The sequence below is a fragment of the Triticum aestivum genome, chromosome 6A (genome assembly GCF_018294505.1).
Source record: "Triticum aestivum cultivar Chinese Spring chromosome 6A, IWGSC CS RefSeq v2.1, whole genome shotgun sequence".
Classification (NCBI taxonomy): domain Eukaryota; kingdom Viridiplantae; phylum Streptophyta; class Magnoliopsida; order Poales; family Poaceae; genus Triticum; species Triticum aestivum.
In genome coordinates, this window is record NC_057809.1 from 603,739,718 (window position 1) to 603,764,043 (window position 24,326).

At 44.2% G+C, this 24,326-nt stretch overlaps 1 protein-coding gene and 1 pseudogene across 1 annotated transcript; one reads left to right on the forward strand and one right to left on the reverse strand.

The window, feature by feature from the left end:
• The first annotated feature begins 10,744 nt into the window (after positions 1-10,744).
• On the forward strand, positions 10,745-14,587 carry LOC123131297 (cinnamoyl-CoA reductase 1). Its single transcript, XM_044550999.1, has 5 exons — positions 10,745-10,956; positions 13,001-13,158; positions 13,247-13,429; positions 13,530-13,882; positions 13,998-14,587. Exons 1-5 carry the CDS (start codon positions 10,803-10,805, stop codon positions 14,170-14,172), a joined length of 1,023 nt encoding a protein of 340 aa, XP_044406934.1. The 5' UTR covers positions 10,745-10,802; the 3' UTR covers positions 14,173-14,587.
• A 3,367-nt stretch (positions 14,588-17,954) lies between these two features.
• On the reverse strand, positions 17,955-23,708 carry LOC123131298 (cinnamoyl-CoA reductase 1-like; annotated as a pseudogene).
• Between the last annotated feature and the right edge of the window lie 618 nt (positions 23,709-24,326).

Consider the following 24,326-nt stretch of genomic DNA (forward strand, 5'->3'; position numbering starts at 1 on the left):
TCAACAAAAGAAACTAGTGGGTGTGCATCCAACTTGCAAGCTCACGAAGACCTAGGGCATTTTGAGGAAGCCCATCATAGGAATATACAAGACAAGTTCTATAATGAAAGATTCCCACTAGTATATGAAAGTGACAACATAGGAGACTCTCTATCATGAAGATCATGGTGCTACTTTGAAGCACAAGTGTGGTAAAAGGATAGTAGCATTGCCCCTTCTCTCTTTTTCTCTCATTATTTATTTATTTTTTATTTGGGTCTTTTCTCTTTTTTTATGGCCTCTTTTTTTTCCGTCCGGAGTCTCATCCCGACTTATGGTGGAATCATAGTCTCCATCATCCTTTCCTCACTAGGACAATGCTCTAATAATGATGATCATCACACTTTTATTTACTTACAACTCGATACTTAGAACAAAATATGACTCTATATGAATGCCTCCGGTGGTGTACCGGGATGTGCAATGACTCAAGAGTAACATGTATGGAAGAATTATGAACGGCGGCTTTTCCCCAAATACGATGTCAACTACATGATCATGCAAAGCAATATGACAATGATGGAGCGTGTCATAATAAATGGAACGGTGGTAAGTTGCATGGCAATATATCTCGGAATGGCTATGGCAATGCCATGATAGGTAGGTATGGTGGCTGTGTTGAGGAAGGTATATGGTGGGTTTAAGGTACCAGTGAAAGTTGCACGGCACAAGAAAGGCTAGCAATGGTAGAAGGTGAGAGTGCGTATAATCCATGGACTCAACATTAGTCATAAAGAACTCACATACTTATTGCAAAAATCTATTAGTTATCGAAACAAAGTACTATGCGCATGCTCCTAGGAGGATAGATTGGTAGGAAAATACCATCGCTCGTCCCCGACCACCACTCATAAGGAAGACAATCAATAAATAAATCATGCCCCGACTTCATCACATAACGGTTCACCATACATGCATGCTACGGGAATCACAAACTTTAACACAAGTATCTCTAAAATTCACAACTACTCACTAGCATGACTCTAATATTACCATCCTCATATCTCAAAACAATCATCAAGTATCAAACTTCTCATAGTATTCAATGCACTTTATATGAAAGTTTTTATTATATCCCTCTTGGATGCCCATCATATTAGGACTAAATTCATAACCAAAGCAAATTACCATGCTGTTTAGGACTCTCAAAATAATATAAGTGATTCATGAGAGTTCATCTATTTCTATAAAATAAAACCACCACCGTGCTCTAGAAAGATATAAGTGAAGCACTAGAGCAAGAACAAACTACTCCGAAAGATATAAGTGAAGATCAATGAGTAGTCAAATAATTATGCAACTATGTAAAGACTCTCTAACATTTAAGAATTTCAGATCTTGGTATTTTATTCAAACATCAAGGAAAACTAAATAAAAATAAAATGACGCTCCAAGCAAAACACATATCATGTGGTAAATCAAAATATAGCTCCAAGTAAAGTTACCGATGAACGAAGACGAAAGAGGGGATGCCATCCGGGGCATCCCCAAGCTTAGGCTCTTGGTTGTCCTTGAATATTAGCTTGGGGTGCCTTGGGCATCCCCAAGCTTAGGCTCTTGACACTCCTTATTCCATAGTCCATCGAATCTTCACCCAAAACACTACTAGAAAAAGGGCTGCTAGTGGTGCACCTGTTTTCGCTACTAATGGTGCACCACTAATGGGGCACCACGCAGGAGTGCGCCATTAGTAGCAATTTTTTTTCAAATTTAAAAAAAAAATTCAAATTTTTTTCAAATTTTTTATTTTTTTCTTAATCTCGGGTCAAATCGCACTCTGTGGTCAAACTTCCCGGAAGGTCACCCATCCTCACACTACTCCAGTCCGAGCATGCTTAACTTCATAGTTCTATCCAACCCCAGCACCACCTCAATTCACAGGCACTTGTGGATATATCTATCATATCAATCCTATTAAACCTTGCTGATGTCTAGGACTTAGTTCATGAGTATGATGAAATTTTGAAAAAATATTTCAAACATCCCGGTCATATTACGTATCATATTTTGAAAAATAATTCAAAAAAAAATTCGAAACCAATTTTTTTCTGTTACTAGTGGCGCACCTAGCATACGGTGCGCCACTAGTAAGTTTTAATTTTTTTGAATTTTTTTGCCTCCGGATCTTAAAAGCCTCGTAACTTTTTTTCTGTTAGGTTTTTAGGGATTTTGAAAATGTTTAACGGGGTTCCCCCCAATTAAATTTGGATGTAACTTTTCGAGTAGATGCTTTTTCATATAGAGAACTTTTCAATCCGAGTTCGTATGCAAAAGTTATGCCCATTTTACAAATTCCAGAGAGATATTGCAAATAAAGTCGAAATTCATATTTGTAAATTTTCCCAACAACTAGACCACATATCACATGAGAAACTTAATTTTTTTTTTTATTTTTTTGACATTTCCATCAATTTCTTTTATTTTTTTAAAAAATGAAAAGGCGGTCCACGGGGAGGGGGGTGTGCATTCGGTGGAAGTTTTGGGCCAAGTTAGTAATGACGCACCATGGGAGTGGTGCGCCATTACTAGTTAAACTAGTAATGGCACACCACACCCACGGTGCGCCATTACTAGTTTTGAAAAAAAATAAAACAAATTCTGAATTTTTTTTTGAAAAAAACTTAGTAATGGCGCACCAGTTGACAATGCATCATTACTAGTTTTAACTAGTAATGGCGCACTGTCCACTGGTGCGCCATTACTAGTTTTGAAAAAATAAATAAAAAAAATTTGAAAAAAATTTACTAGTGGCGCACCGTGGATGTGGTGCGCCAAACTAGTAATGGCGCACTGTCCACTAGTGCGCCATTACTAGTTTTGAAAAAAAAATGAATTTTTTTTACTAATGGCGCACCATGGATGTGGTGCGCCATTAGTATTTGGACACTAATGGCGCACCTACACATGGTGCGCCATTAGTATATACTAATGGTGCACCACATGTCTGGTGCGCCATTAGTGGCCATATCATCTATAGCCCTTTTCCTAGTAGTGAAACTTGAAAACTTCACAACACAAAACTTAACAGAAAAATCTCGTGAGCTCTGTTAGTAAAAGAAAACAGACCACCACTTCAAGGTACTGTAATGAACTCAATCTTGATTTATATTGGTGTTAAACCTACTGTATTCCAACTTCTCTATGGTTTATAAACTCTTTTACTAGCCATAGATTCATCAAAATAAGCAAACAATACACGAAAAACAGAACAGTCTGTAGTAATATATAGGTTTCGACCACTTCTGAAACCCCAAAATTCTAAAATAAATTGCTGGACGTGAGGAGTTTATCTATTAATCATATTCATAAACAATTAACTAAATATCACTCTCGAGTTAAAAAATGGCAGCAAATCTGATGAGCGCTAAAGTTTCTGTTTTTTACAGCATGATCTCAAAGACTTTCCCCAAGTCTTCCCAAAGGTTCTACTTGGCACAAACACTAATTAAACACAAAAACACAACCATAATAGAGTCTAGATAAATTATTTATTACTAAACAGGAACAAAAAGCAAGGAACAAAAATAAAGTTGGGTTGCCTCCCAACAAGCGCTATCGTTTAACGCCCTAGCTAGGCATGATGATTTCAATGATGCTCACATAAAAGATAAGAATTGAAACATAAAAAGAGCATCACGAAGAATATAACTAGCACATTTAAGCCTAACACACTTCCTATGCATAGGGATTTTGTGGGCAAACAAATTGTGGGAACAAGAATCAACTTGCATAGGAAGGTAAAACAAGCATAACTTTAAAACTTTAAGCACATAGAGAGGAAACTTGGTATTATTGCAATTCCTACAAGCATAAGTTCCTCACTCATAATAATTTTCAGTAGCATCATGAATGAATTCAACAATATAACCATCACATAAAGCATTCTTTTCATGATCTACAAGCATAGAAATTTTATTACTCTCCACACAAGCAAAATTCTTCTCATGAATAATAGTGGGAGCAAGCTCAACTAAATAATTATCATGTGAGGCATAATCCAATTGAAAACTTAAATCATGACGACAAGTTTCATGGATATCATTATTCTTTATAGCATACAAGTCATCATAATAATCATCATAGATAGCAACTTTGTTCTCATAATCAATTGGAACCTCTTCCGAAATAGTGGATTCATCACAAAATAAAGTCATGACCTCTCCAAATCCACTTTCTTCAATATAATCATCATAAATAGGAGGCATGCTTTCATCATAATAAATTTGCTCATCAAAACTTGGGGGACAAAAAATATCATCTTCATCAAACTTAGCTTCCCCAAGCTTGTGGCTTTGCATATCATTAGCATCATGGATATTCAAGGAATTCATACTAACAACATTGCAATCATGCTCATCATTCAAATAGTTAGTGCCAAACATTCTAATGCATTCTTCTTCTAGCACTTGAGCACAATTATCGGAATCCTTATTTTCATGATAGATATTAAAAAGATGAAGCATATGAGGTACCCTTAATTCCATATTTTTTTTTATAATTTTCTTTTATAAACTAAACTAGTGATAAAAAAAGAAACAGAAAGATTCGATTGGAATATCTAAAGATATACCTTCAAGTGCTAACCTCCCCGGCAACGGCGCCAGAAAAGAGCTTGTTGTCTACTACACAACCTACTTCTTGTAGACGTTGTTGTGCCTCCAAGTGCAGAGGTTTGTAGGACAGTAGAAAATTTCCCTCAAGTGGATGACCTAAGGTTTATCAATCCGTAGGAGGCGTAGGATGAAGATGGTCTCTCTCAAGCAACCCTGCAACCAAATAACAAAGAATCTCTTGTGTCCCCAACATACCCAATATATTGGTAAATTGTATAGGTGCACTAGTTCGGCGAAGAGATGGTGATACAAGGTTAATATGGATAGTAGATATAGGTTTTTGTAATCTGAAAATATAAAAACAGCAAGGTAACTAATGATAAAAGTGAGCACAAACGGTATTGCAATGCTAGGAAACAAGGCATAGGGTTCATACTTTCACTAGTGTAAGTTCTCTCAACAATAATAACATAATCGGATTATATAACTATCCCTCAATATGCAACAAAGAGTCACTCCAAAGCCACTAATAGCGGAGAACAAACGAAGAGATTATGGTAGGGTACCAAACCACCTCAAAGTTATTCTTTCTGATCGATCTATTCAAGAGTCCGTAGTAAAATAACATGAAGCTATTCTTCCCATTCAATCTATCCTAGAGTTCATACTAGAATAATGCCTTAAGACACAAATCAATCAAAACCCTAATGTCACCTCAAGAATCCGTGGGTATGATTATACGATATGCAACACACAATCTCAGATTCATCTATTCAAACCAAAACAAAGTACTTCAAAGAGTGCCCCAAAGATTCTACCGGAGAGTCAAGACGAAAACGTGTGCCAACTCCTATGCATAGGTTCATGGGCGGAACCCGCAAGTTGATCACCAAAACATACATCAAGTGGATCAATAGAATACCCCATTGTCACCACGGGTATCCCATGCAAGACATACATCAAGTGTTCTCAAATCCTTAAAGACTCAATCCGATAAGATAACTTCAAAGGGGAAGCTTAGTCCATTACAAGAGAGTAGAGGGGGAGAAACATCATAAGATCCAACTATAATAGCAAAGCTCGCGATACATCAAGATCGTACCACCTCAAGAACACGAGAGAGAGAGAGAGATCAAACACATAGCTACTGGTACATACCCTCAGCCCCGAGGGAGAACTACTCCCTCCTCGTCATGGAGAGCGCCGGGATGATGAAGATGGCCACCAGAGAAGGATTCCCCCTCCGGCAGGGTGCCGGAACGAGTCTAGATTAGTTTTCGGTGGCTACGGAGGCTTCTGGCGGCGGAACTCCCGATTTATTGTGCTCCCCGAAGTTTTTAGGGTATATGGGTATATATGGGTGGAAAAAGTACGTCGGTGGAACTCTGGGCTGTCCACGAGGCAGGGGGCGTGCCCAGGGGGTGGGTGCGCCCCACCCTCGTGGGCAGCCCGGGACTCTCCTGGTCCATCTCCGATACTCCGTGGGCTTCTTCTGGTCCAAAAATAAGTTCCGTTAAGTTTCAGGTCAATTGGACTCCATTTGATTTTCCTTTTCTGCGATACTTCAAAACAAGGAAAAAACAGAAACTGGCACTAGGCTCTGGGTTAATAGGTTAGTCCCAAAAATAATATAAAAGTGTATAATAAAGCCCATAAACATCCAAAACAGATAATATAATAGCATGGAATAATCAAAAATTATAGATATGTTGGAGACGTATCAAGGTCCATGAAGGTGTAGCGCCGTCATCGCCCTTCCCACACTTGAGTGACGCAAACCTTGTTGTAGCTAGTAGGCAGTCAAAAAGTTGCCATGTTAAAGCCCTATAGGACCAGCGCACCAGAGCAGCAACCGTCGTTGATGAAGGGAGTCGTAGACTGGAATGGTCAAACCTGTAAACATACAAACGAATGAACGAATCGTCGCCGCCACACAGCCCCAACCAAAGAAGTTGACCCTAACAAGAATGAGAGTGATGTCCATTCCGCCGGTGAGGGCAAGGTCCTCTAAACCGCTACGGCCCAAAGGCTATCAGAGGCGAGGCAGACTAGCGGCAACACCGATGGGAGGAGGACGAAACTTAATCGTTTGGAAAGAACGTGATGATTTGGAGTTAAGTCTAGAAATCACTCATTTACCTACATAGTTCTTCATCCAATTGGTTTAGACAAATAATATATTTTTAAATAACTCAATCATTTACGCCATCTTATCTTAATTACCTCATCAATCCGACTTGCATCAATGCATGCAATTTGTTGTTCACAACCTATTTCTCTATCTTTCTTTGGAAAATAAGTCCCCTTATTTTGAGTTATGTGTGTGGTATTTTTTAAAATAATTATTAATATGTGTACTTATAACCCTTTTTTGCACGTAACGCCATGTTAATTAATTTTTTTTGTTTCGCATCGGCAATACTTCTGGTAAAAATGAATGAAAGCAGCTATCTAAGATGATTGGAAGCAGCTCGAAGCATGGGAGTTGTGCCAACGTGAAAGAAAGGTGAGCAAAGATGAGTGGGCACGTCCTAAACGCACGGGCATCTGCACCGACTTAAAAAAAGCATTTTAAGTGTGTTTTAAAATGTCAAAAAATATAAAAAAAATCATGCATACATTTTCGCAAATGTATGTGCGTGGCATAAAGTTTTGTGAAAAAAAATATTTTTTGGTTTGCTTTGCAAAAAGACAAATTTTAGTGCTTCTAAATAGCATTTGATGACACAATTTTTCGTCTGTTTTTGCACGGGCCACAAAAAAGGTTATTTTTCTGTGAAATTTTATGCATGTACATAGAACATGGAGACGTACCCGTGCAAAAAATTTCAGATTCTTTTAGCATGTAAAAATGTGTTTTTTAAAGTGGGTTCATATGTACCCGGGTTCATCCACGCACTTCCCGAGCAAAGATCCATCAAGTTCATATGTGCTTTATGTTCAAGCGGCAAGTAGGGGTCAAAGTATATAGAACAACCAACTTCTAGCAACGAGGCACGCTCCCTCGTTTGGTATAACGAGGTCGGCATGGACAATTGGACATAGAGAAGTGTTACGGAGGTTGGTTGTAATTTTATTTGACCACTTGTATTGATTAGTCAGGGTTTATGTTACTACCATGATCTCATGCAACTTACCACTTAGCTTTATGTAACCTTAACATCTTGACCGCCCGGTCATTGCAACTTACCAAATGATCATGTTTATGATCCTTGTCCCCTAGATAGGAGCTTTTTTTGGCTTTAAGCTTAAGAGAAAAAGGCATGAAAAGGCCCAACCAAACACCATATCCCAATTATGGTGATACAAATAAGAGGCGCGTGAATAGAGCAAGCTACGGCCTTCCCAAAATAAGACAAATGTGGTCACACTATGATGAGTTCGGTTCGGTGGCACCATGGCTCGACCAAACTAATGAAGGGTCCCATTAAAAAAGTTTATTTATGTTCAAGTGGAAATCTGGGGGTCAAAGTATATAGAGAAACCCACATCTGGCAATCATACCCTCTCCCTCGCTTGGTAGAACGAGGTCAACAAGGGGATGGAGCGGGGTTACAACGATTGGTTGCAATATTATCCAACCTCTTGTCTTGATTAGCAAGTTTATACTTGTTATAATCTTACCTTCATTTCATCCACTAATTATGTGTTGATCCAAGTGATAGCCATATTTATTTGCAACATTATCCATGTCATATTTTGTATGCAACCATGAGCATTGCCATTTGTTAGCTTAGCATGATTAGACATGTATTCTAGTGTTCATGAGGTATACATGCAATGCCTTGATGGAACCATATCAACATGAGCCTAGAAACAATAAGTACTAATAAAAGCATTGTAATAATGCAAAATAGTAAAAAAATGCATATTGAAAACCATAGGTTTATCAAGTCATCCAACCCTACAAGTGGTGGCTTGCCTTGATAAAATGGAGTGCCAAGACCGTCTACATCTTCAACACTGAAGGAAAAGCTGCTACAAAAATCAAATAAAGAATTTAGGAAAATCTCCATAAAGCCATTGTGACTACCCAGCCTACCTAGGTACATCACAAAATTGCAACAAGCGTTAGAACATGTCCACGTTTGGTCAAAACAATGATTTAATTGATTTTAAAAGAAATTTACAGAACGGCTAACTTTGAAGGCGTATTTCCTGGAGGCACTTTCACTTGTACCGCTTCAACCTGTGGCATAAGCCGATGACAGGTGGGGCCGATGGTAAGGTTTAAAAGACGTGAAGGGGAGACATGACGACAACAAGGCTCACCGGTGGCTATCGACAATGGGAGGACGCGACCGCGTGAAATGAGGGCGTCGATGGCCGCAATGCTTGATGACAAATCTGGAGTTAGTTATCTGGCCGTGAGGGATGGGCGGACGATGAGGCTCCTCCTCCAACGTGTCTTGTGTACCACGCTCGGCGTTGGAGGTACACGATGACGTGTTTGTGTTTGAATAGTTTGGATATCTTATATGTGTGAAGGAATTCTAACTACAAAGTATATGTCCTAGTCGTACGTTTGATTATGGTTGCACTTGTCCATCTAGAATTGATGGTCATCTAGCGTGCTAGAATGAACAATCCGTTTGTACATATTAGATGTGTAGAAGACTTTAAAAAAGAAAGTACGTCTGCTTTCGTGTATCTTCTCTCCCGGACTCTACCTTTTATTTTAAGTCCATTTTCTTTGGGGGAAAATGCCCGCTTGATTTCTTCTCTCGAACTCCCTAGAAACTCGCCGATACGCAGGTGCAAGGGCTGCCCGACCTTGCCGGCTGTCAGATTGTATCGTGATCCACAAAGTCATTGAATTTCGCACGATGGCGCACCAAATTTTAAGTTTTAGTTTCTGAAACATGCGATTTTGGCGTTCGCTTGTACCAAGTTTCAGCGGTTGAAACGTAATGAAGTTTTAAAAACTCATCAAAACGTATTCATAATGGATCTTATTTGAAATCCCTCATCAAAAAAAATCACGAATATGCAATGAAACTTAATTTGGACTTTTGGTTCAAAAGATATAAAAGATTAAAAATCGAAACGAAAGCGGAAAAAAGATTAGCATGCTCCCTCTTACCTCCCCTTTGACATGGGTCAGCGCCCTTGCCCGTGTGTGCCGCAAATATCCAGAGCCGATCCGTGAAGCTGGAAGGTTGCGAACAGGGGGGGAAGAGTTCCAACTTTGAATTAAATTAATTTGCCTTTCAACTATTTAACTAATTACGCATTTTCACAAACAAAAAGAAAATCCAAATTCCAACTAATTTTTTTCACCCTCCAACCATGTCATCATCAGATATTATCAATCTAAAAACACTTCATATATTTAAACTTTAAACTACTTTAAAATCTTTCTAGTATACTTCTGACCCCACAGCTTTTGTGAAAAACTGCCTAAAAACACGGTATATTTACTGTCTATCATGAAGAAATTATCAAAAGAAAAATACCAGTAACCCCACAAATTCTTGAGGCTGGCTTCGCGGCTGGTTGTACGTGATATGAAGGTTAGGCTACCATGTGTTCTCGCCAAACAAATCCCATTACAATCACCTCCAGCTACACAGTACTACACCTGCATCAAACATGCACCCAGGTAGAATACCACACTGTAAACGAGTACATAACCTGCACAAGAGAAGATATTAATTCTACAAAGCCAAAATGACCAACAAAAAGCAGTTGCTACACATATTGGTAACGCCTCAAGAAAGCTACCTTACATGGAAAAATACGTTGCATGACTATAATAAGATTACAATTAAAATAGACACTTAATTGTTTCATCGTCATTACAAAAGCAACACTTTTGATTGGTGTGCCAATTTCATTTACTGAACAAAATCCCTCGATTTAATTGGAATTTTTAGTTGTCGAGCAATTTTAACATTCTCCCTCTTACCCTCTCTTTTCATATGAGAGGTAAGAAGATAAGAGTTAATCAACGGTTCAGATCTGTTTTATACTCTTACCTCTCACTTACCTCCCATGTGGAAATCGAGGCATACGTAGTAATCGAGGCATAGTCATTCTGCTGTAGGTTCTACCTAACTGTCCTTTTCGTCCACTAACTCAAAATTGACTGGGCGAGCTGATTGTTCTATATATAGCAATCTAGCATGTGATGTGCTCTAATACCCATAACTGTGTAGTTAGAAAATTGTTGAAGGGTTAACTAAAAGATTTGCGACATAGGGGGTCGCCATGGCTTCCTATTCGGAGAAGCAGGCCAACGACAAGGGTGAGAAACATCATGAGCTAGTTTGTGTGACTGGGGCAGGAGGCTTCATTGGTTCATGGGTGGTGAAGGCGCTCCTCCTCCATGGCTACCGTGTCCGGGGAACTGCCAGAGACCCCGGTAAGTAATAGCATCATAATTTCATATCTATGGCATATATTAATTAGATGCTAACCGTTCTCTAAATATATGCCTATTTAAAAGCACTATTTATCACCACTTACAGAGATACGAATATGTAGTTTAGTTGTTTATATTAAACAACAATATACATGAGATAACTCAGTCATAAAACACAGAAATGCCAAAACAATTTATGATGAACAATTGGATTGAAAATGGAGGAGTGCTTCATTATACCATTCTTTGAAATGTTTACCACCATTGGGAAAAAGTAACGGTGAAGACTAAAGTTTACCATTTAGTTTAAGAGGGTAATATAACATAACACCTCACAAATGTAAACACTTACACACACACTCACGAACAAACATCTCGATGAATGCATGCATGCACGCCATACCTCTATGAGCACCTCCTAGCGACTGATCCGACAAATTTTGGGATTGACAAGTCACCACAGACATCTAGTCGAAGAGAACGCCATGTCCCAATGAACGAGCTTTGTCGGGAAACCTGGAATAATTCTTATAAAATACGAGCACCAATGCGAAGTATAGGACTTAAACCAGTGTTCTGCTGGTAATATAGCAAAATCACTTCTTTATCCATGCCCATGTTATTTGAACATCCATGCATGCGAGCACCAGCCTGGGAGTATCACCATGATAGCTCCTGAAGTATTTTGTTTCCTAGGCACAAAGGAATATATTCATACAGTAAAATCGTTTGGGTCAAGGGGAGTTCTTTTTAGCTTGAGATCTCGCACGGTTGGCAGATATAACTCAGTGAAGTTGTTAGGCATGATTATGCAACTCATTTGATTTGTACAAAGTATGAAAGTACCCCTTTAAAAGTAAACCAAAAGTGTACCAAGGTTCAACCGATTTTTTGATTGATATATTTATAAGGGAGAAGTATATTTTGTATCCCCCAACTTTACCCACAGCTTAGAAATGGTCCTTCAATTATACAACTAGACAAACATAGTCCCTCAACTCTCAAAATCGGATATCGGATATTTTTCGTCCCTTGTGCCACTCTGGGTGGTTTGGTGCTGATCTGAACCCGGTATTGACCGTTGACCCCACCGACTCACCCTTCGTCATCTTCCTCTTGCACCAGCACATGCATGGCGGTCAGTATGTCACCACCATGTCCACGCTGTCGGCGAGGTCGGCAATGTCCAGTTTGTTGGATGGCCATGTCTCGCGGCTATCGTGCTACCGCCAGAAGCCCATAAAGACCAGCTCTTCGATCGGACACGCTGACCCATGTCGAGTGGGAGATTTGCACCCATGTGTCTGGTGTGGTGCTGATGTGGTGAGGTCAATAGTCAATATCAGGTCCACGTCAGCCCAAAACCACTCAGAGTGGTTTGAGGGATGAAAAATATCCGGTTTTAATAGTTGAAGGATTAGTTTTTTCTGGTTTTAATGTTGAAGGACCATTTCTACACTATCAATAAAGTTCAGGGACGAAAAATATTATTCTCCCTATTTATAATGTAAGATGGTATATTGTGTGACACCGTATTTTAAAGTGGAAATATGAATGATTTACATATGGGACACGCCGGCATTTTCTCACGGGGTTAACCTTGAGTTCCTCTTGAAGATGTACATTTTATACGAACATGCATGCAAAAAAAAAACATGCATATAATTGCATATACGCCCATCACCCTATGTGTGTTGGGGGGTGGGGGTGGGGGGGGGGGGGGGGGGGTTGGCCAAGGTTAGCTTTATAAAGCGAAGTAGGGATGTATAGACTCGGCCGTGTACTTTGGTTCGTTGCATTATATATAAAAGTGTATTTTTTGATTTGCTTTAAAAGGGGACCTTCCCTTCATATTGTATCGGTCGGCCGTGTACTTTGGTTCGTTATTTTATATATAAAGCGGGGCGAAATCCTGTTTCAAAAGTTGATAGTTTATTATCTTTGATTTTTTATTGAACTGTTAAACCCATAAGTTGGCTTAAACAAGACCGTTTATACATCTCTAAAGCGAAGTAACTGATTCGTGCCTACTATGAACGTGAAGCTGATCACAAGAACGCGCACCTGCTTACCCTGGAGGGAGCCCAGGAGAGGTTAGCCTTATGCCGCGCCGATCTCCTGGACCGTGACAACCTCTGTTCAGTGTTCAGCGGATGCCATGGCGTTTTTCATGTCGCCTCCCCGATCTCGGAAACCGACCCTGTGAGCCCACAAACTCTCTGGAGATTCCGTACGCAGCTCCGAATATATACATGGAGTGTATTTACTTGCATATGAATCTAATTTGTAGGAGCTCATGGTGGTCGCCGTGGAGGGAACCAGGAACGTGATCAACGCGGCGGCTGACGCGGGCGTGCGGCGTGTGGTGTTTACTTCCTCCTACGGCGCCGTGCACATGGATCCCAACAGGAGCCCGGACACGGTCGTGGATGAGACGTGCTGGAGCGACTATGACTTCTGCAAGGAGACTGGCGTATGATCTGGCTCAATTTCATCTGCATAGCCTGCCCCATCGATCACGCCCGATCTTCCTTGTAATTGAAGTGAGCTTAACAATCCTCGATCGTGTGCAGAACATGTACTGCTGCTCGAAGATAATGGCGGAGATCACGGCGAAGGAGGAGGCGGCCAACAGGGGGCTGGACCTGGCAGTGGTGGTGCCGTCGATGACGATCGGCCCCGCGCTGCAGCAGAAGCTCAATCTGGGCATCGCCTTTATCAACCGCTACCTCACGGGCGCCAAGAAGACCTGCCCCAACGCCGTGGCCGGCTACACCGACGTCCGCGACGTCGCCCGCGCCCACGTCGTCGTCTACGAGCGCCCGGACGCACGCGGCAGGTACCTCTGCATGGGCGCCGTGCTGCACCGTGCCCATTTCCTCCAGCTGCTCCGAGACCTTTTCCCGCAGTACCCCATCACCGACAAGTACGTACATAATCAATTTCCACCGGCGTACGTCCGTGCATGCATTGCTTGCTCTCTTCCCCCGAAAGTGATTTGTAACGACGAGCGTTTAATGGTGTACGTGCATGTGTGGCAGGCGTGAAGATGACGGCAAGCCGATGGCCAAGCCGTACAGGTTCTCCAACCAGAGGCTGAGGGACCTCGGGTTGGAGTTCACTCCCCTCAAGGAGAGTTTGTACGACATGGTGGTATCCCTGCAGCAGCATGGTCACCTGCCTGTTGTTCCGGGGCCAGATGGTCCACGCCTCTAAAAAAAAAAGATGTGCACTACTGCTGCATTAGCCCAATATCAATAATGTGAAATAATACAATAATGATCCAACAATAACAAGCATGGTGTCTCGCCCTATTGTTCAATCAGACTCCTCCTTCTGGTGATTGTTCAATCAGATTCCCCGGAGGCCTTGCAGGCACTATCAAAGTTCGGAATGGACCGTCCAACACTTGGACATGTGACAAAGATTAGATAATTGATGACAGAAAGTGAGTTTATTCCACAAAAGATTCATCGAACAGAATAGAGTGGCAGAACGTATGGCAAACTATAGTCACACAGATTGTACTATGTCGGTGTGGCTTAACCAAAATCCCACTTGTATTGAGAAACTTGTGCCTCTCCTTTGTAATACTATACCATCTTAAATGAAATTCCATTTACCCCGCAAATAAAGCATGATGTCTCACCCTATTGTGTGCAAAACCTCTAAATGCTGGACATGAAGTATGTAAGCTTGAGCTCACATGATCTTGGATGAACAGTAAAATCCAAAAAATAGTAAAAAAAATAAAAAAAACTGATTTTTTTGGCGAGAAACGTTGATGTTTTTTTTTACATCCATGCAAAGTTTCATGATGGAATCACATTTGTGGAGGTGTGCACAAAAACAAATTAATGTTCGAAACCACACCTCCACAAATGTGATTCCATCTCGAATATTTGCATGCGTTTAGAAAAAACATCAATGTTTCGTGACAATAAAATTCAGAATGTTTTGAATATTTTTTCTATTTTTTCAAATTTTAATGTTCATCCGAGATCATGTGAGCTTAAGCTCACAATAGCACTTTCCTACACACACACACACACACACACACACACACACACACACACACACACACACACACACACACACACACAACATCAGCTCAAATGTGAGTTTTTCCAATGAAAAGAGTCCCGCTCCCCAATTTCATTTCTGAAATCAATAATGTCAGACTATGATCAAATGTGTATCATTATGCTATTTGTAATAACGACCAACTATGTCAAAATGTGTTACATCAATACACAAAACTAAAGTTCATATCACGACGAAGCTGCTTGACTATGCATGTTATTTAGGTAGTATAGTGTTAGAGGAGGATGGGGGGGGGGGGGGTCCTCAGAATACCTCAAATCAACTTAGTGTGAAACGTCTCATTCCATCCCTCTTTTTGTACTACTTGAAGGCGACATAATATTAACGGTATGCCTAGAGAAGAGAGTGCCATCAAGACTAGCTAGAGGATGGCACGCCAAGGGTCGTCACACCCATGTGACATCGCTTGAGAACAAGTATAATAAGATGATGTAATTAGGCTATACGAATTTAAATATTATATTTATGCTGAGTTGAAGAAGAGAGAAGAGAAGTGTTTTCTAAGGATTTAAGAACCACAAAGACTTCAAGAAACTTTGTGAGAGAGTGAAATGGGTAGGTATTAATAATAAAGTGGTACTATTTACTGCCAACTAACACATGTTGACTATAAAATTGCCTATGGATGATAAGGCAACAACATATAACCAACAGTTGGACATACTATTAACCATGCTCTTTAACAAGGATTAACACGCCCGAGAAAGAGCGAATTTACTTACTCACGGTATATGCCTGTCCTATCCCCGAGGATAGGTTGGAATATTTCGGTAAAATTCCACCGGGGTTTCTCTATACAATATGAAAATACCCGAGAACGAAAATATACCGTGCATTAATAGATCTTTCATTGTTGCTTTGAGATTCATGCTACCTTTTTTTTCACCATTTTCAAAATATTACATTGGGGTTTTCGTCTAGTTCCAAAGTGTATCTTAATGTTCCAGTGTGTACTACCAAATGCGATAAAAAAGAAGGGCATTCTCTTTTACTAGTAGACCTAAACGCTCTTATATTTCTTTACAGAGGGAGTACACAATAAAACATGCTGATATATGTTGGAAAGACAAAAACAGAACGAAGCATTTTGAAACAAGTTTTTTTTTTGCAACAATCAAAAAATAGCATGAATCTCAAAGCAACCATGGACGGTGGATCCATGCGCAGGATATCTGATGAATGATAGATAAATCACTCTTTGGACATACCCCTGATTGTTGGATTTAATGTAAGATAAAAAAAACTTACATTCCTTACCTAGCTACTTCTTTCACTATAAAAAGTGGTGGCCAAGTTGGTCATGTATGAAGGGGAAAATATCACTACCATTGGCCACACGGCCCTTGTCAAGTCCATGAGCACATCCTAAGTGGTCTACTTCATCACTCCCCTTGTTGATGCACCTACCACCCTTCATAATGTCAATAAGCTTCAGCGAGCGTTATTTGTTCTGGCTCCGATACGACAAGCGGGCAAAAAAGCAAGGTGATTTGGGAGATTGTTTGCCGACCGCATGAATATGGGGGACTTGGGGTTCTCAACACGGAAAATTTGCACGTGCTCTGCGCTTGAGGTGGCCATGGTTCGAGTGGAAGGAGCCAAGAAGATGTGGGTGGGGATGGGAAACCCGTGTGGCGAAGAGGATCCTCTATGCCTCGACGACCATCACTAGAGGCAATGCCGCAAGGACCCCTTTTTGGGAGGCCCCTTGGCTACTTGGGCGGAGGCCCATTGATATTGCTCCGCTTTTTTTCGAGGCCTCATCGAGAAAGAATTGGAAGGTGCGGGAGGCCCTAAAGAACAACGCGTGGATTCTCAAGATCAACCCCGAAACCATTGTTACCGCTGGGCACATTAGTCAATTTTTCACCCTTTGGATGCTTCTTCAGGAGATCCATCTTGACGACCTTGTTGACGATGATATTGTATGGAAGCATATGCTTAGTGGCCACTACTCGGCGGCTTCCGCCTACAAGGCGCAATTCCTTAACAGGGTCTTCTCTCCCATGGACCAAATGGTGTGAGAGGCTTGGGCATATACTTGGGCACCGCTAAAAGTCAAGTTTTTTGCTTAGTTGGCCATTCAAGACCGGATTTGTACCGCCGACAGGTTGGCTAAATGGGATGGCCAAACTGTGGCCTTTGCCCCCTTTGCGGGAGGGTGCAAGGATATGGATCCCACCTCTTCTTCAAATTCCGTTACTCTCTGTGGCTTTGGAACTTGGTCATTGAGATATTTCGCCTTGAGGATTGGGACACCTCCAATTGGCATTTGGAAGACAATGTTGAGGATTGGTGGGAAAGCCGAACCGGTGATGCTACGCGGGATAGAAAGGCAATGGCCTCTCTAACTATGCTCATTTTGTGATCCATATGGAATGAGTGGAACACAAGGTTGTTCCGGCACAATAGTGCGCCCCCACCGATCTTGCTAAACAACATCTTAGAGGAGGCGAAACTTTGGGTCATCACCGGAGCAAAGAAGCTAGGGTCAATTGTATTTCGAGAGTAATCATTCATGTTGCTTTTTTGGGGTGAATTGTAACAAACTATATCCTCTTCTTAACTAATATATGAGGCAAATATTTCTTCCTACATGAAATGGATGTACACAAATCATACTTGTAAGACTCATTTTTCTCCATCGTTCAAAAATGATGTTACCATTCATTTATTCCACAATAATATTTACATGTTACTTACTCTCTTTGTACACAAATGTAAGACATTTTGGCAGTTTATTCTAAATTAAAAAAATGTTCTACAATGTTTACATAGCGAGTGCATTTTATGCTTGTAAAATACACAATTCCATGATGAATCTCCAAAATCCTGAAAAGATTTGTTCCAGCTCTGCTTGTTTATTTCTTCCAACAAACTTGTCCCAGATCGTGTTACAAGTACGCGCGCTTTGGTGCCAGGCGAACAATGGGCAGAGGCAGGTGGCCCTTTTTTTCTGCAAGCACGTCACTGTCTCATACAAGCTTTTCCCTCAACGGAGTGAAGTCCAATATTCGCACCTGCCGCGTGGACGAATCTACAGTGAGCACTGAGCAAGCGCAACACCCAAAATTGAATTAAATACGTTGAAATAAGATCAATCATGATGTGCTCGTACTTACTTGGCGGTTATGTGGTACTGCGGGAAGAGGTCGCCGAGGAGCTGCAGGAAGTGCACGTGGTGCAGCACGGCGCCGATGCAGGCAGTGTGCGTCGTGGTGCTCGTAGATGAGGACATGGGCCTGGGCGATGTCGCGGCGTCGGTGTAAGAGCATCTCCAGCTGTTCGGCCCCTTCAGGACGCATAAAAAACATCCTTTGGGGGTGAGCCGGCGATGCAATCGGTGCTGGGACGGTTTCGCGCCTAGTCGTCGCCCCCAGCTCGCCCTCAGGCGTCGAAATTGATCCATTTTTCAGTCTCATTTCGGCGAATAAAGGGCCCATACGTACGACAATATGCTCATATTCGGCGTGGTTCGTCGTTGTTCGGCGTTCAATTATGCACATAATATTTTTTTATCACATATTTCATCACAAAAATATCAAATACTTCAACAAAATAGTACAACAACAAATAGTTCAACACAAATTATATAGTTCAATAAATAATAACTCATATTTCATCACACGTCGCACCCGGCATCGCCCTTCAGCCTCCATAGATGCTCTATCAGATCTTGCTGCAGTTGATGATGCACCTGTGGGTCTCGGATCTCCTGGCGCATACTGAGATAGGCAGTCCAGGTTGTCGGTAGCTGGTGATCAACTTCGGCTAGAGGACCCTGCCTGTAGTATGGTTCAGTGTCAAACACTGGGTCTTCTTGCTCGCTCTCGATGATCATGTTGTGCAAGATGACACAGCAAGTCATAATCTCCCACATTTGATCTTTTGACCAGGTCTGAGCGGGGTACCGAACAACGGCAAATCGAGATTGGAGCACACCAAATGCCCGCTCGACATCCTTCCTGTAAGCCTCCTGAACCTTCGCAAACCAGGCGTTCTTGCCTCCTGGCACAGGGTTTGAGATCGTCTTCATAAATGTCTACCATCTCGGATAGATGCCATCAGCTAGATAGTACCCCTTGTTGTAGTGCCGCCCATTGATCTCGAAATTCACCGGAGGAGAATGACCTTCAACAAGCTTGGCAAAGACAGGAGAGCACTGCAGCACGTTGATGTCATTGTGAGTTCCTGGCATATCAAAGAAGGAGTGCCAAATCCAGAGGTTCTGTGTGGCTACCGCCTCAAGCACCACACTACAACCACCTTTGGCGCCTTTGTACATCCCCTGCCAAGCAAATGGGCAATTCTTCCATTTCCAATGCATGCAGTCGATGCTTCCAAGCATCCCAGGAAATCCTCTTGCTGCATTCTGTGCTAGGATCCGAACAGTGTCTTCCGCATTGGGTGTTCTCAAGTATTGTGGTCCAAACACTGCCACCACTGCCCGACAGAACTTGTAGAAACACTCTATGCTGGTGGACTCGGCCATGCGCCCATAGTCGTCGAGTGAATCACCGGGAGCTCCGTATGCAAGCATCCTCATCGCTATCGTGCACTTCTGGATGGAGGTGAATCTAAGAGCGCCGGTGCAATCCATCTTGCACTTGAAGTAGTTGTCGAACTTTCGGATGGAATTCACAATCCTGAGAAAGAGCTTTCGGCTCATCCGATAACGAGCATCGGCGAAGTAGTCGGAGTAGAGCATGCAGTAGCCTTCGAGACGATGCCGGTTCTTTGCTTTCACCCGCCCAGGCGCCGAGCCACCTTGCCGCGGCTTTTCATTGCTCGCCAGCAGCCGGGCGAGGGCGGCGAGCACCATGAGATGCTCTTCTTCCTGGACGTCGGCCTCGGCTTCCTCCTCCAGCAGCGCGGCGAGCGCTTCCTCGTCATCCAAGTCCATCGCCGAGACAGGCAAATCGCCGAACACCTTGCGCTCAGTGGGCGTGTACCCGCCGCTAAACCACGCCTCCGCAGCCGGAAACGGCGGCCGAAAACGCCCAGCTGCTGTTAGAGGGGCTGCCGCGGCGAAGCGCTGCTATTTTTCCGGCGGGGAATGGCTATCTAGAGGTGTAGGGCGGCGGGCGGTGCCGGGATATAGCTACTAGTGGCTGAGGGCGCGGGGGGTGGGAGGCGAGTCGGGGAAGAAAACCTTGACTTTTCCCCTGACAGTGTGAGCCAGCACGCTTTTCCCTTGCGCCGGAGCCTCCAACTGCTCCCCAGTGTGCCGGGTTCGGCCTGTGACCGCCGGACGGAAAAAAGGGCCGAACCGGCGATTTTCGGCGTCCTGGGGGCGCGACTAGGCCGTTTTTTCGGCGCCAGCGCCGAAAAAATGGCCTGAGAAGGCCTGTTGGGGACGCGGCTGGAGATGCTCTAAGCGACGACTGCATTGAGGTAGGTGGGCTTGGCGCGGGTGAGGCAGCGAGCGACGTGGCAGCTGCTTGAGTTGAGTGACTGCTGCAGCATGGGGCCCATGGTCATGGATGGCACCACCACCGCCAGCTCAAGGCCCCTCTTGGCTGCCTCCTCCGTCGCCGTGATCTTTGCCGTAATACACAGATTATTCTTAAGTTCAGTCTAGTAGAGAAAGATCAGGGTGCGATTAAGCAGAGTATTATTACCGCACTGTTTTTGCAGTAATCATAGTAGTTCCAGCACGTCTCGTCGAGCCCTGCGTCGGAGCTATGATTGGGGTCCATGTGCACAGAGCCGTAGGACGAGGTGAGGACCACGCGTCGCATGCCGGCGTCTGCTGCCGCGCTGATCACGTTCTTGGTGCCCTCAACGGCGACCGGCACGAGGTCCTGCAAGCGATCAGCACACATGTAGCAAGCAAGTACGCCGCCCTTTGTTAAGGCCGCACGAAGAAGTGAGCGGAGCAGAGGAAGCGAACTCACAGGGTCGTTGGAGAGAGGGGATGTGACGTGGAAGACGTCATGGCATTTGCAGAAGGCAACACGGCATAGGGTGAGCCTCTCCTCAGTGCCCTCCAGCGCCAGCAGGTGCCCGTTCTTTTGGTCAGCTGCAGAAACCACTCCACCATTGGATGAGCCACAAAATTCAGCGAGATCAATCATGGACTGACGCACACCAAACCATCTGATGTAAAGACGATTTTCAGTGTTAATTATTCAGGTGTAAGCAAACTGTGACCGACTTACCGGGGTCTCTGGCGGTTCCCGTGGCACGGTAGCCACGGAGGAAGAGCTACTTCAAGCCAACTCCAGCGTGCGACCCATCATGTCCGGGCACAAACGGAATTTTGTCCGTTTTATGTCCGTTTTTGACCCATCATCGGCTCAAGTTTGGGCCACTTTTGAGGTAAAACGGACAGCGCGCGGACGGGCGGGACGCGCGCGCTTGTCCTCCCTTGGCCCGCCCATCGGTAGCACAAAGCACCAACCCGACGCCTCATTTCGCCCAAACCTTCCCACGTCCCGCCCACCACCCTCCCGCCCATGGCCGATGCCCCGCCGAATTCCTCATGCTTGGGATTTGTTGTCCGACGAGTTTCTCGGCATCGCCCGTCGGCCTGGCGAGCACAGGCTCGTCGGTCGCCAGGCCTCCGCACTGCCCCTCGCTGAGGTCGCGAACCATGCCTTTGTCGCCCGGTTTTTCTCCGCCAAGGTACGAAGGCCAGACCCGTTTCTCGGGGTCGCCGGACGTTGGTGTGATCGCGCCGTCCATCCCGCGCCCCTCGGCCGTCATCGACCTCAACGTCACGTCGGGGTACAGCAGCGGCGGCCGGCCGTCCGTCGAGATGCAAAGAAAGCAAGCACGGCCGCCGTCCACGGGCACCATGCCGTCGCCCCGCGTCCTGTTCAACGAAATGCCAACACCAACGCCAACGGTTGACGATCCCTTCTACAACCAGTTCATGGAGAATGTCATCTACGAGGGTAGGTATGGTGATGCCTACGATCCCGAGAAGACCCAAAGTCAGGATGGCCGCGACCAGTACGTTGCCGATGAAGACATTGAGGCCCACGACCATGCTGACTATGACCATGGTGACTCGTGGCATGAAGATGATGACATCTATTGCGAAGGTAATGGTGATGAAGAAGAAGAAGGCACTGATATTGGGGGCGAGCCATTGTCATCGATGAGCTCACCCAAAGAGCGGAAGCACAAAAGAGGAAGAAGAGCATTCGTACGGAATCATACTTACAAGAGGAGGACAAGTTGATTTGCCAAAGTTGGATGGAGGTTGGCCAAGATCCGGGGACCGGTGCGCAACAAAAGGGACTTGTTTTTTGGACAAGAGTTCACAAAACATTCCATGAAAGAAATTCGTTTGCGCCCAACCAATTTACGAGCGACTGTGGCATCACCTCGATTCAAAAGAGGTGGTTGTTCATCCAACAAGAATACAACAAGAATTGTGCCGCACTTGAGAGCATTGAAGCACGTCCCGTGAGTGGTCTCAGCATTGGGGACATGGTATGCTCTCTTATCTTCCGTTGCTACGTCCATGAGACTTCGGCCTTTTATATGTTTGCATGTCCGATTGTTGTTGATCGTGTAGGCATTTCAATCTTTGGAAGCATTCAAGGCCTGGCACAATGACAAGCCATTCACACTTACGCATTGTTGGAAGTTCGTCAACAATTGCCCTAAGTTCAAAGATCAATACTGTGAACTTCAAAGAAAGAGAGGCAAGAAGACGGCCGCGTTGGTCGGAGGTGGAGATGGTGAGGCGTTGAAGAGGCCGAGGGGTAAGACCAACTCCAAGATGGACGACATACGTGATGCGTCATCCATGGCCTTGCATTAGACTTTGCACGCCATGATGTCTCAAAAGGATGTGAAAGACGAGAAAAGGCGACAAAGCAAGGAGGAGCAAATGAAGCAATACCTGAAGCTTCAAATAAAGAAGCTTGAGATGGAGGAAGCGGCCAAGAAGAGGAAGATCGACATGGAGGAGGCGTCCCGGCAGAGACAACTCGACATCGAAGCCGCCAATGCCTCGGCCAGGCAGAGGCAGCTCGACATCGAGGCCGCCAATGCCGCAACCAAAGCAAAGGAGGTGACGCTAGCGATCATGAGCATGGACTTGAGCAAGATGACCGAGAAGACGAGGAGCTAGTTCGAGGCCCGGAAGAAGGAGATGTTCGACGCGGCGGCCTGAACTAGGTGATCTATTCGGCCGTGGCCGTTCTTTTTGGAGGCTGGCATGGGTGCCGGGCGTTGACTTTGTGCCGGCGAGAAACCTATTCATTTTGAAGGTTGGTTGTGTTGCCGGCGACAAAACTATTCATTTTGGAGGCTGGTTGTGTTGCCGGCGAGGTTGTGTAGGCGGGTTGTGTTGCCGGCGTGAACTAGGGCCGCTGGCATGAACTATGTGCGTGGTTTATTCGAAATTTTACATTTGAAAAAGAAGGCGGACAGGATGCGGCCAAAGGATGCGTTCGCGCGTTGTGCACAAGGCCCCCGCATCTCAGATATAGCCCGAACACGATCCCATTGCCCGCGCCAAACGGACAAAATCCGGACCAAACGAACGTCCGTTTAGGGTCATACGCAGGAGTTGGCCTCACCACCCACGAGCCGATGAAGCCTCCGGCCCCGGTGACGCAGACCAGCTCCTGCTCCGGCCGCCGCTGCTTCATCTCGCCGTTGTCGGTGGCCTTGTTAATCGACGGCATGGTGAATCGGTGTTTGATGACCAGGGTGGTCGATCAATATGTGGATGTTGAAGCAAGATTGCTAGTCGGCTAACTGCACGGGCTAGCTAGTACAGTAGTACTGTACCAAACTGCCTTTGCTTGCTGCTTGCTGTTGATGATGATCTGTAGGTCGAGCTTGTGTGTTCTGTATCCGGTTAACGTGCTCCACTATTTATACTGGAAAGCAAGCGCGAAACAACACAACGAGACTGTGTGTTTGCGAGGCAGGTCTGGCACGAGATGGGCTTGAGGACAGGGGTGCATGACATAGAGCCACTCCAGGATGAATCTTTGAGCGCCTGGTGCTTGAGGCAGGACCAATGTCCGGCACATTGCAGATCTTTCAGGGCTAAATGCATCCTGGTCTTATAGATAATTTGGAAGTATCGAAATGACATCGTGTTCAACGGGGCATCGGTATCTCTGCCACGAGTCAAGGAGCGGCTCCAGGACGAAGGGAAGCTTTGGGCCAAGGCTGGACTGTTCAAGGAGGACACTAAAGGTTTTGAGGAGCACGGTAGTAGGCAGACGGAGCGTGAGTAGTACGCCCTAGTGTACTGGCGGAGTTCAGGCGTGTGCCATGTAAATATTATAGCC

Bases quoted from the DNA above. Each gene is read 5' to 3' on its own strand.
- LOC123131297 (XM_044550999.1), top strand. From the start codon at position 10,803: ATGGCTTCCTATTCGGAGAAGCAGGCCAACGACAAGGGTGAGAAACAT. The intron at 13,159-13,246 runs GTGAGCCCACAA...TCTAATTTGTAG, and splicing joins CGATCTCGGAAACCGACCCT to GAGCTCATGGTGGTCGCCGT. The intron at 13,430-13,529 runs GTATGATCTGGC...GATCGTGTGCAG, and splicing joins ACTTCTGCAAGGAGACTGGC to AACATGTACTGCTGCTCGAA.